This window comes from Aquarana catesbeiana, linkage group LG05 (assembly GCF_042186555.1).
Source record: "Aquarana catesbeiana isolate 2022-GZ linkage group LG05, ASM4218655v1, whole genome shotgun sequence".
In the NCBI taxonomy this organism is placed as follows: domain Eukaryota; kingdom Metazoa; phylum Chordata; class Amphibia; order Anura; family Ranidae; genus Aquarana; species Aquarana catesbeiana.
The window spans coordinates 590792130-590804267 of record NC_133328.1 but is presented as its reverse complement, the minus strand read 5'-3'; the positions used below and the strand labels follow the sequence as shown (position 1 = coordinate 590804267).

Here is a 12138-nt window from a genome sequence, read left to right as displayed (position 1 = left end):
ACCCCCTGGCCCCTCCCTCCTGTTGAGTGCCCCCACATCATGCAGCTTAATATGGGGGCACTCGAGCTGAGACACAGCTCCCTGTATCAATTCAGACATGGAGACGCGACCTCACCCCCTTTCTCTCCTTATTGACTGACTGACTTTGATTGTCAGCAGAAGGAGCCAATGGCACCGTGCTGCTATCTCAGCCAATGAGGAGGGGAGTCCCGTGCAGCCAAGACACTGCTACAACATCGCTGGATCTAGATGGGGCTCCAGTAAGGATTGGGGGGGGCTGAGGGGGGCTGCTGCACACAGAAGGTTTTTTAATTCTATGCATTAAGATAAAAAACCTAATGCCTTTACAATCGCTTTAAGCGTTTTTTTCTTGCTTAAAAATACTTACATGCTGTCTCTGCTTTGTAATATTTATGAGGGGGCTATGAAGTAATTGTAACATAATTAACCCTATCTGTACTGTGTTCATGGATCTTCATTATCAGTTGTAAACTAGATTTAAACACTATCTGTCCCAACAAAGGGTTACAAATTTAGAAACTATCCTCTATTGTATGTTAATGAGGTATAGCTCACTCTGTAGAGACAATGATACTGTTAATCCCAGAACACATGGGCCGAATGTCAGGCGGTATTGGCCAGTTCAATAGAAACCATCTGGCATTCGACCCATGTGTACTGCAGCCAGTCCAACAGAAGCTGGCTGTTCGACTGGTTTCTAACAAAGGGTATGACTGAAAAAGGTCTGCCGACCGAATCCCGATCAACGCTCTCAGCCAATGACTGGTGAGTGTCTGTTTATTAAAAGTCAGCAGCTACAGTTTTTGTAGCTACTGACTTTTAAAAAAACACAAATATGAAGGGAGCTCTTCCTTAAAAACCACAAATGGCAACTCACAAGATGCATACGGATAAGAGCAAAATGGTCTTATCCGTATGCATCTTGTGAGTTCCCACTTGTGATTTTTTAACAAAGTATTTTCTGAGTTGGTGCCCGCTGCTGTTTCCTTTTTACTTTTAGTATGTTGTAGTTAACAGTAAAAGGTTTACTTGTGTATGCTCTATGAAGGAGCTTAGATAATCCATAAAAAGCGTCAGTTTTCTTTACAAGGGTAAAACCTCTGAGTTTTATTGCTGTGTAAGCTTGTGAGGGGCAATCTAAAATGTTAACCACTGTCAATAGAATGGCAGAGGGAAACTTCTAATTATAAGCCCCTCCTCTGTCCCCCCTGCTGTCTTCTGGGAGACCCACAGGTCCTAGAAGACAGCAGGGACCAGTGAGATCGCGCAGCGTGACTCGTGCATGTGCAGTAGGGAACCAGGCTGTGAAGTCGCAAGGCTTCACTTCCTGATTCCCTTACTGAAGATGTCGGCGCCTCCACCCAGGAGCTGAGGGACAGATCGGGTGAGGACATGGTGGGTGCCTTGGCAGGTAAGTGTCCTAATATTAAAAGTCAGCAGCTGTAGTATTTGTAGCTGCTGACTTGTAATTGTTTTTTCGGCAGAACTTCGCTTTAACCTCCCTGGCGGTATGATTATTTCAGATTTTAGGTGCTGAAAGCGGTACAATTACTTTGCACAGAAATTTGGAGTTTTATATTATAGGCCTGTAATTCTTAGGAATAATTCACTTAAATCTGTCCAAACAAGAGTCTAGTAGACATCCCGGGTATGATAAAGCTTGAAAAACTAAATCATAAATTATAATATAATAAATAACTATAAATAATTATACCAAATAATAATATAATAATAATAAAAATGATTCAATAATGTAATCAAATCAAAAACACTGAAATTTGCTCAGTTGCAGAATTGTCGCTTTCGTTACTTTTAGTGTTTGGTGACGGATTTCCCCACAAATCACTATCGCTCAATTCTACAAGTGATTCTAATTTATTATCACTGTTTTCTGGCTGGTCTAAAGCCACTTTTGATGTAAAGGGACAGTTTTGGTTGCTATGGACAATCTCCAGTTTCCAGGCAGAAAGAACAGTATTTATAATATAAAACTGCATGCAGGACACTGTACAGACCACTAGGGACAAAGGGGATGTGTAATTATTTGATACAGTACTATAATCTGTAAGATTACAGTACACTGTTTCTGTACTGTGTGTTTCACTTTTTGAATTTGGCGCCGAACTCCGTCCCTGTGCGTCACAACGCTCGCAGGGGACGGAGCTTGGCACTGTGAATCGAGCGAGACACAGTGGCTCGCAGATCACAGCGGGGAGACATCGCAGGATCCAGGGGACAAGGTAAGTATCCTTTACATGGATCCTGCAATGCGATCCCGAGTCTGGCTCGGGGATACCGCTTTTGGTATTGAAAATCCACCCCGAGCCAGACTCGGGAATACCGCCAGGGGGGTTAATAAATAAAATGTAAACAAAATTGACAAACTCTCGTGCTGTTTATATGAAGGGGATTTTCTTTTTGTTTGCGCTTATACTTACTCATATATTGTAGCTGCTGGTGTTATGGTAGGAGGAGGAGGGGGGATGCAGTTTTTGAAGTAGCACTGATAGACCAGCAAGTTCACATTTGTGTTAGACATAGTTGTATCCAGCATTCCTGCCACTGCACGTCTGCGGAGCTTGCGTTTTCCAGACACTACAAAAATAATGTTATTGTTTAAGCATAAACTACTGAGTTTTCTTTATTCTATTTATCTGTGTAGTCAGTTCATTATTACAAAAAATACTTTTTTTTAATTGGTGAAAATGAGTAAATTACTTTAAAATCCTAAATAACAGCTATGTAAAGTGTAAATAAAATTAAAATATATTTCTACTTTTGCAGGGAAATTGGGATAATGCCTGCTTTATATTTGTTACATATACTCATGAATGTAAGTACAGTGCTAAATAAAATTACCATGTGCAAAACACCATATATGATATAGTGCAAAACCTTTAAAGAGAACAGAAAATCCAATCAAAATATTATTCAATCCAAAAATGTCCTTATGCAAAAGTGCAAAATGTATTATATTCATAAAGTGCAAAGTTCATAAATTGATCACTAAAGTGCTCCCGTGGAAACAGTTCATGCATACTAGTGTCCCATATTGGATAGATCGATCCTGACAGCGCAGTACTCAGACATTCACCGTTGTGACACATTCACAATAAATCAGATGGGGGCTTACCAGACCGTCCCTACGATCGTTTCGTTATACATAACGTCATAAGGGGTACCGCTGATGACGTTACATATAACGAAACGATCGTAGGGATGATGCACACACGCTGCTGCACAGATACTTTTTGAATGAATGACTGAAGGATAGCACTGGCTATAGTAGAGATATCTACAGCCAGCAGAATCTTTGATTTATTGTAAGTGCACTGATTTTAAAATAAAACGGGTTGAGACCATACTACACCATGTCTCCCTGTTTTTTACCCATTTTAACTGTGAGGATTCATCCATCCATTCCATCCGAGACGGTGAGCTGGATCATCTTGTCACCATAAAGGGGAACACAGTGAGGCTGGCGGGGGGAACATCTCTGGATTTCCATCTGAGTATCAGAGATCCCAATAAGCACTGAATGATCTTCCTGAGTAAGGAAGATCGCTGGTGGTCTGGTAAGCCCCCATCTGATTTATGGTGAAGGTCTGAGCACTGCGCCGTCAGGATTGATCTATCCAGTGTGGGACATTGGCATGCATCAACTGTTTGCACAAGAGCACTTTAGTGATAAGTTTATGAACTTTGCACTTTATGAATATAATATATTTTGCACTTTTGCATAAGGACACTTTTGGATTAATTAATATTCTGATTGGATTTTCAGTTTACTTTAAAGGTTTTGCACTATGTCATATATGGTGTTTTGCACATGGTAATTTTATTTAGCGCTGCACTTTTTTTTTTGCACATACATATTTGATCAACCTTTGTATTTAGGTTTTAGTGCACAGCTGCTATATTTACTTTTGATAACACACTAGCGCAGATGTTTTTCTATATATACTCATTAATGTAGCGTAAACAATATTTTTTAAAAAATCAGCTTTTATAATGTTTTTTAGTTTGCTTAAAAATCCTACCTAGCTTTGCAATATTAAGGAGGGGCTGTGAAGTAATGTTTAACATACCGTATATACTCGAGTATACTCATTGACCCGAGTATAAGACGAGGGTGAGAAAGAAATGCACAGCTACTGTAAGTGGAAAAAGAGGGTCAACAATGCCCATCTGCAGCTGTATACCTCCCTGTGTCCTGTGCATATGTGTCATGTGTCCTGTGCACATGTGTCATGTGTCATGTGCATATGTGTCATGTGTATATGTACCTGTGTCATGTACCTGTGTCCTGTGTATATGTGCATGTACCTGTGTCCTGTGTATCTGTCATGTGTATATGTACCTGTGTGCATGTGTGTGTGTGTATCCTACCTGTGTCCTGTGCATCCTCCGTGCGCCGCTCTGCACCTATCACCGTGTAGTATTCGGCGGCCATTCACTGTTCAAAAGCCGCGCCGCCTCCTCGTCCAAAAAACTCAATTTCCCAGCAGTCAGCGGTCAGCCAATCACGGACATTCTCTCATCCTCATACCACGGACGAGGATGAGAGAATGTCCGTGATAGGCTGTACACTGACTGCCTATCACAGACAAGGAGGCGTGGCTTTTAAACTGTAAGAGCCGCTGCCGAGTGCTATGTAGCACACGCTGGCCGCCGTCTGCCTGCATGACACGCTGATCATGTAGGCAGACGGCGGTGACTCATGTATAAATCGAAGGGGGCACTTTCAGCCCCAAAAAAGGGGCTGAAAAATTTGACTTGTACACGAGTATATACGGTAATTAACTCTGTACTGTGCTGGTAGGTCTCATTATCAACTGTCAGCTAGACTTGTCTGCCCTAAAAAGGGGTTAAATATCTCATGGCTTTTGTTAATTCACTTAAAAAAAACAACTGTTTCTCAAGTCTGTCCCTTATCTTCACATTGCCATCCATTTTAGACAATAAAAGCCGTCTACAGATAACATAGATATATATAATAAACTGATCCGTACCCACCACAATAAAGTCATATTTCTGAGATCCATCATTTCATGGTGATCTGTGTTGTGAAATGTATTTATTATATGTGAATTCAAAAACTTTGAAATAGACTGCAGTTACCCATTTAACAGCTCATGCATGACAGCAGGAGAATGGATGTGACCACTGTGGCTGCCTGCTTTGGTGGCAAGATATTTTCCCCGCAGCTAAAGCCATTGCATCTCCCCACCTTATAGACCAATTTGGCCTTATTCTAGAAGATTTTAAAACAAATGGTCATATGAAAATTCATACAAATATTTAAACATTTGTATGCAAATTCTCAGTACATTTGATAACATGACAAATGTTGGTTGAAAGTACTGGCTTTTAACATTTGATTTTGGAATGAATAGACTTTCTTGAATAAAAACCGCATACACTAAAATATGTTCAGTCCAGAAACATTTTCCATCTTGTACCTTATCATCACCGCAGTCAATGTAGATTTGACCCCCACTAACAATTTTTAAAGTTGATTGAATTTCCTTTAAAAAAAATTGCTTTCCTCATTCTTGAGGCTATAAGCAATTTCTTTAAGCGACACAACTCAGGACAGGCTGTGTCAGGCAGGCACTGTCCGGTCTTAGAAAACTACTGAAAAAAAAAGGCATTTGAGGTTAGCCAAAAAAAGCTGAGAAATTTCTTGCAGTGGTAAGCTTTGAATTGCTCAGAATTGCTAGCAAAACAGTTGACTGGCAATAAATTTACTGCAAATGTGCACCTACCCACGTAGGTCAGTGTAGTTGTGTTGTTATCGAAGTACCAGTCTCCATTACTATTGTTATTGTAGCTCAGAGGCTGCGTAGACCCATTACGCACGTCAGTTATTTGAAACATATCTGGCTGCTGAGTTAGGTTGTGTGATATCATCACATAGTCCTCACTCTGTAAAAAATATAAAACATAATATGTAATAACAAATGTGATATAGTGCAGCAATGAGGAACAATAGATTTTCTAATCCAACTGGAATCACACAAATGTAGAATTCTACAGTTTGAGTATGCTAAAAAAAATGCCATTTCTGGACTCCTAGTACCATAGTGTAGGGGAGAAGATTCCCTTCTTCTTCTCTGATTATTGGTTGTCTGCTGTCTGATGGCTATATTAGCTCATCTGCTCATATACAACCCCTGGCAAAAAGTATGTAATCACCACTCTTGTAAAAAAAAAAAAAAAACAATCACAGACATGCCTCAAAACTATTTTCATTTAACATTCCAACCTTCTGGCTTTAAGAAACACTTAAAAAAAATAAAAAAAAGAAAGAAAACTGTAGTCAGTTGCAACTGTTTTTGCAGATCAAGCAGAGGAAAATATTATGGAATCACCATGTACTTTGCAGTTCTAAAACAAACATCTGCATCAGATTACATCCTGAAAATTATGTCATCATCACCAAACATCCTTTTAATTGATGGAATAAAAAAAAAAAGTGTTCAAAATTTCAATATAAACTTGAGCATTTATTGAAGATTTAATAACTGTCTTCTCCTCCGTACCTTTACCTGACATGCAACCCTATATCATCAATGATTGTGGAAATTTGCATGCTTTCTTCAGGCGATCGTCTTCATATGTTTCATTGGAACGGTAGCAAAGAAAAGTTCCATTGGACAAGGTGGGGAAGTGGGGTGGATAGGAACTCTATGTGCATACATACTTATATTGTTCCAATATGGACCATGGTAACTGTGCAAAACAGTCCATGACTAAACTTCAGCTTTAAATAACAATGTTTCCAAGACACACCCTAGAGAGACACCAATTAAATCTGCAGGAGCGTGGAGAAATTTTTAAAAGAGAGCCTGTCCAATACAGGAGATGCCATTTCTAACTTGTTTTACAAAAAGGAAAGCTCCGGGGCTACAGTAGGTCAGGACATCATTGCAGGAATCATAGCTGAAGGATATGTATCAGTGATTTGTATCAGCCCTCAATGGCCAAGATTTGAAAGGTACATCTCAGTAGGAACCCAATGATCACTTTAGTATTGGGTCTATGTTCTTACTTTCAATTAGAGGCTCATTCTAGTAATAAAATGTTCTACTTAGGAGAATTCTATATTGCTTTTTTACAACACTCTAAGGTCTCATTCACACTGGCAATGACATACATGCGGTTATATGTGCTTATAGGTGCTTATAGGACATTTAGAGCCCTTTCACACCGAGGGCGTTTTGCAGGCGCTATAGCGTTAAAAATAGCGCCTGCAATCCGCCCTCAAACAGCTGCAGCATTGTCTCCAGTGTGAAAGCCTGAGGGTTTTCACACTGGAGCGCTGCGCTGGCAGGACATCAGGAAAAGTCCTGTCAGCAGCTTCTTTGGAGCGGTGAAGGAGCGGTGTGTTTACCGCTCCTCCCTTGCTGCTCCCTATTAAAATCAATGGGGCATTGCTGGGATACCGCCGGCAAAACGCTGCTATTGCGTCGCATTGAGGGCAGTTTTAACCCTTTCTCGGCCGCTAGCGGGGGTAAAAGCGCCCCGTTAGTGCTCAAAATGCTCCCCGCTAGCGGCAAAAATGCGCCGCTAATCCGACGGTAAAATGCCGCTAAAAATAGCAGCGTTTTACCTCCGACGCTATGGGCGGCTCGGTGTGAAAGGGCTCTTATAAATGCATGTAATTGTTTTAAACTGTATAAATCACACTGTGTATTTATCTATGTTTATATGTATTCAGTTTAGCCGCATTTATAGAAATAGAATTGTGCATCCAAGGTCAGATTAGATACTATGAACGCGCCTAAATGCATGTAAAAGCAAGTAAACACAAGTACATTCTATTGCAGGAGAAATAGATCTGGGGAGTATAAAGTATGTGTTTACTTCCCAGATACAGTCATTTCTATTTTAAAATAAACCAAAGGAGGGAGGCTAGTGTGAATGCAGTCTTACAGGTCTTATCATAGATTTGGTTTATCTGCTAAATATTTATATTCCTTTACCTTAAATCCATAGAAAGTTGAAGTGTATGAAATATTTGTGATGAAATTCACATTACTGAAATACCAGTTGAAGGAATTAGCATTAGGCAGCAAGGCCATCCATCCATCCGGGTGAGTTAAACGTAAATGTAAGAAGGGGACAACAGTGCGACCTAAATTAAATATAAACATATTACTGGTAAAAACTGAGATCTGGTGAAAAGAGTAATAAAAGCGAGGGGCAAAAGAAAGAAGGAAAATGAAAAGGAATAGTAACTAAAAAGAAAAAAAAAGAAAAGAAACAGGAAAGGGAAAAAGGGAAGCCAGAAAGGAAAAAAATGGCAGGATAATAAAGGAAAAAATGAATCTAAAGGAAAGGAAGTAAGAAAGTAAGGGAAAAAGAAAAGTACATATTTAAAGGAAAATAGTAGAAATTAAGTAAAACAGAATAGGAAAATGAAAAGGAAAACAAAGGGCAGAAATAGAAAGGCAAAAAGAAATGAAATGACAATGTAATAAATAGGAAAGCTTATGCCAAAATCGAGGCAGTCATTCTGTGCAGAGTCTTCTCCAATGAAAAACTGTGGAGGACCTGGATTATCCATTACCTGCCTTCGATTTTGATGACTCACTCCTATTACCATACCTTGCTAGTAACCTTGACTGTGGTTCTCTCTAGGGGTCCCTGATCCCTCTGACCTCCCTCCTCTACTCTAACCACCCCCCCCACCCCCCCCCACCTCCCGAGCTTTATACATCTATCCATAGGTTTCTCCCACATGCTTCCTTAGAGAGCCCCTGGTGAAGCACTTAATATCCTACTCCCAACATCCCCTTCTGAGGCTCCTAGCTGTGCCCTTTTTATGATTGACCTTTCTAACCTGATTTATTTGTTGTCATTTTTAGTACTAAGCCTAGCCAGTAACCTGTCCTTCTTCCATTGTGAGGGCCTGCCCTCTTATGTCATACATTGTAAAGATCTGCATATCTGGACCCAGCTTTTTCCTTGCTGTGCTTTATGTGTTTTATTCATGGATGGCTTATATTTCAAAACTCTTTGTTATGGTCCTTTTGACATGTGTTTTGACATGCACTTTGACATATTTCAATAAAACATTTGAACGAGAAAAGGGAAAGCTTAGCCCTAATACACACAGCTATTGGAAACATTTTACATGTTTACTAGGAGACTTTTTTCATTGTGCAAAGCCAATAAGGCAAAAAACTTACCAAAGGAGTTGGAGATGATGACATCTTTCCAGAGAAGGGAGGATGGAGATGGGTTATTGAATGCCAGTCGGTGAAAACTGACTGTAGAGTTACAGACAAAACCAGGGAAACCAGCACTCCAATCACTACGTTGGCTACACTGCGATGGGTCAAGCAGTCCACTTGCTGGTACCACCTTTGCTCCTGTTTTTCCTATATGAAGAAAAATGTATTTCATCATTTCAAAATTTTAAGAAATATAAAAAAAAAACATGATTAATTTTAGAAACAGCCTTAATTTTTTCCCTGAAAATGCTGGGATTGGCTTATGGATTTAGATATATAGAGCCTCTTGTACCTACTCACTGTAGGAAAAAGGTAAACGAAGCTTAGGGCAACTATATCAGCCTTTCTGATTCCAGCACAGGCTTCTGCAAAGTTCAAATCAAGGGAAAAATCCTACTGAGAGATTGATGGAGAATCTGAACATTTCCAATTAAACGATACATGTTTGTGGACAGCTGATCATCACACCAATATAAACTTGTTGGACATCACCTTTAATATGGATTCCCCCTACCCTCATTGGCAGGTATAACAGCCTTCGATCCTTTTGGAGGGCATTCTGCAAGATTTTAGAGTGTGTGCCCATTTAGCCCAAAGAGCTGTCTTGTAACTTTCCACACCAAAGTTTTCAAACTATGTCTTCATGGAAAAGGGTCTTTCCTAAAATGTGGCCACAAGGTTTAAGGTGCAAAATGTCTTTGTATGCTGTAGCATCAACAGTACTCTTCACTAAAAAATCACCTGAACTCAATCATTTGGTGGGTGGCCTCTATTTTTGGTCATATAGTAAATAAGCTATACAGAAATTTTAGTTTTTGGGGGGTTGGGAGGTGGGTAATTTCTGTGCTTACATTGGGTGCTCAATGACCTTCTTTGGGTTTTGGGCATGGCTTTAGATAATAATAATAATTAGCACTAACCCAATTTTAAATAAAATATTTTTACCTGTAAGAGTTCCATCCATGTCAGTTAAAACAACTTCATGTTCCCACCGGAATCCAGCCTTGTTAGGTACATTAAAATATTCTATTCCATTAAACCTTGCACTCCATCCTCCACACCTGTCACTGCACAGTCCAGTAATTGATGTCACCGCAATCGCTGCACAGTTTGGTCTGTCAAAATTCATAAACTTGACTGATGATACTGTGAGTCCTTCATCGAATGGTAGAGTTATGCCCCTAGCTGTGCAATAACTAGAACCAAGTCCCAGTTCATCCAGATGGCCCACAATTATGGCATTTTTAAGGACAGCTCCATAGGTCTCACCCCATCCACCAACGTAAGATGAAATTACCCTCTTGGTTTCTATGCCAGAATCTTCATTATTTACCATGGTGAAGTTATGAAATTGAAGAGCCCCTCCATTTACCCATTCAGCCCCTTTCTGACAGTTCCATGTGGTCAATGATTTGAAAACAGCAGGAGATGGTGTAGAAGAACTGCAAGATCCTGTTACCATGGGAAAGTACGCTTGAAATATCCAGATGCCAAACCACCCTTGAGAATGAACCGTGTTGTTGTAGAATTCACCAAGTGGCACTAGTTTCTGGCAAATATTCGGGTCGTACGATGGACCATCTGGGTGGTCGTGCATTCTGTACCAAAAACCAAAATGTGTGCCACCAGCAGCTGCATTATGCCTAATGGTATTATTGGGATTTGTTACCCAATACCCTGCTGGTGTAACGTCATCATTCAGTAGACTAGTACTTTGTTGGACAAATACTGCCAAGTTGTACTGAAGCACATTGCCATGTTCTATGCCATCCTCAATGAAGAAGGCTCCTCCCATGATGTCATAAATGACATTGTGTTCAACAAGAAGATGATGAGTATTGTGGATAGTTACTGCTCTGTTGTAGGTCTGGTGGATTCCACAGCCCCGTACATATGACTTAAACTGTACATCACCCATTAAATGCCAGTGAATAGGATAACGTCCCAACCGGAAAGCTTGACCTGCATGGAAAATCTGAAAGAAATATATACTATGTTTTATGTTTCTGTTCTGAAATATTTATGCTATTGGTAACATAAGTCCACTCAAAACTGATATTAAAAGTAGAACTTGAAGCTGAACTCCCGGAATTAAAAAAAAAAAAAAAAACTGCTAACTGCTCGGCAAGTCTAAAGCTGGGTATACACGTATCAAAATTCAGCTGGTTCAGCAAGAACCGGACACATTTTGTTCTGTGTGTAGCCCTGTCTGTTCAACAGAAGCAAATCATTAGACCAGCTTCTCTCGAATGGTCCTGCTGGAAAACCAGCATTCGGTCAGCTGCTGCAGCCAATGGATGCATCGCTGATCATTTTATTCTGATGGCGGTCAGTCCTTGCTGTAAGACTACAATAGCACAATGGGGGAGATACCTGCATCCATATCTTTTGTGTACATGCCGGAGTCTGTGATTTTTTTTTTTTTTTTTCATTTAGCCCGCTGGTTGGACAAAAAGAAAAAAAAAAGGAAACTCACAGGATATGGTATAGCCAGCTTAAGGGTAGCAATGCACACATATCACCAATATCTCAGGAACATAACAGTTACCTCTACATATTCTATTCTTCCAATGGACAACAGCTTGTTAGGCTCTGGTGCATGAAACATTATACATCCTCCAAACTGATCACTTCCTATTGTCTCTCCAGACCGTCCCTGGAAACATGTTTGTGTAGCAAATTCACCTGGAACAAGAAATGGCACACTCTCAGGTGTGTTCAACAAGGAAGTGTAAAGAAGAAGTGGGACGTGCACAGTTCCAAACCAATGTGATTGATAACAGTTTCACTCCCTGAATTCAGATCATATTAAGAAGTTCATGGACACTTCTATCTCAATGGGCATCTTGACCCTTTTCTGATGGAAGAGGAAGGA

The 12138-nt window shown here is 40.1% G+C and overlaps 1 protein-coding gene across 1 annotated transcript in view; it reads right to left on the bottom strand.

Moving 5' to 3' along the window:
- Positions 1 to 12138, bottom strand: part of LOC141145445 (fibrocystin-L-like) — a 265012-nt gene that overhangs the window by 79062 nt on the left and 173812 nt on the right. The window contains exons 49-54 of the mRNA XM_073632157.1: positions 11812 to 11948; positions 10209 to 11238; positions 9219 to 9410; positions 8010 to 8161; positions 5790 to 5949; positions 2460 to 2616 (exon numbers count right to left, since the gene is read on the bottom strand). Coding sequence (XP_073488258.1) covers positions 2460 to 2616; positions 5790 to 5949; positions 8010 to 8161; positions 9219 to 9410; positions 10209 to 11238; positions 11812 to 11948 — 1828 coding nt within the window. The remainder of the gene's footprint in view (positions 1 to 2459; positions 2617 to 5789; positions 5950 to 8009; positions 8162 to 9218; positions 9411 to 10208; positions 11239 to 11811; positions 11949 to 12138) is intronic.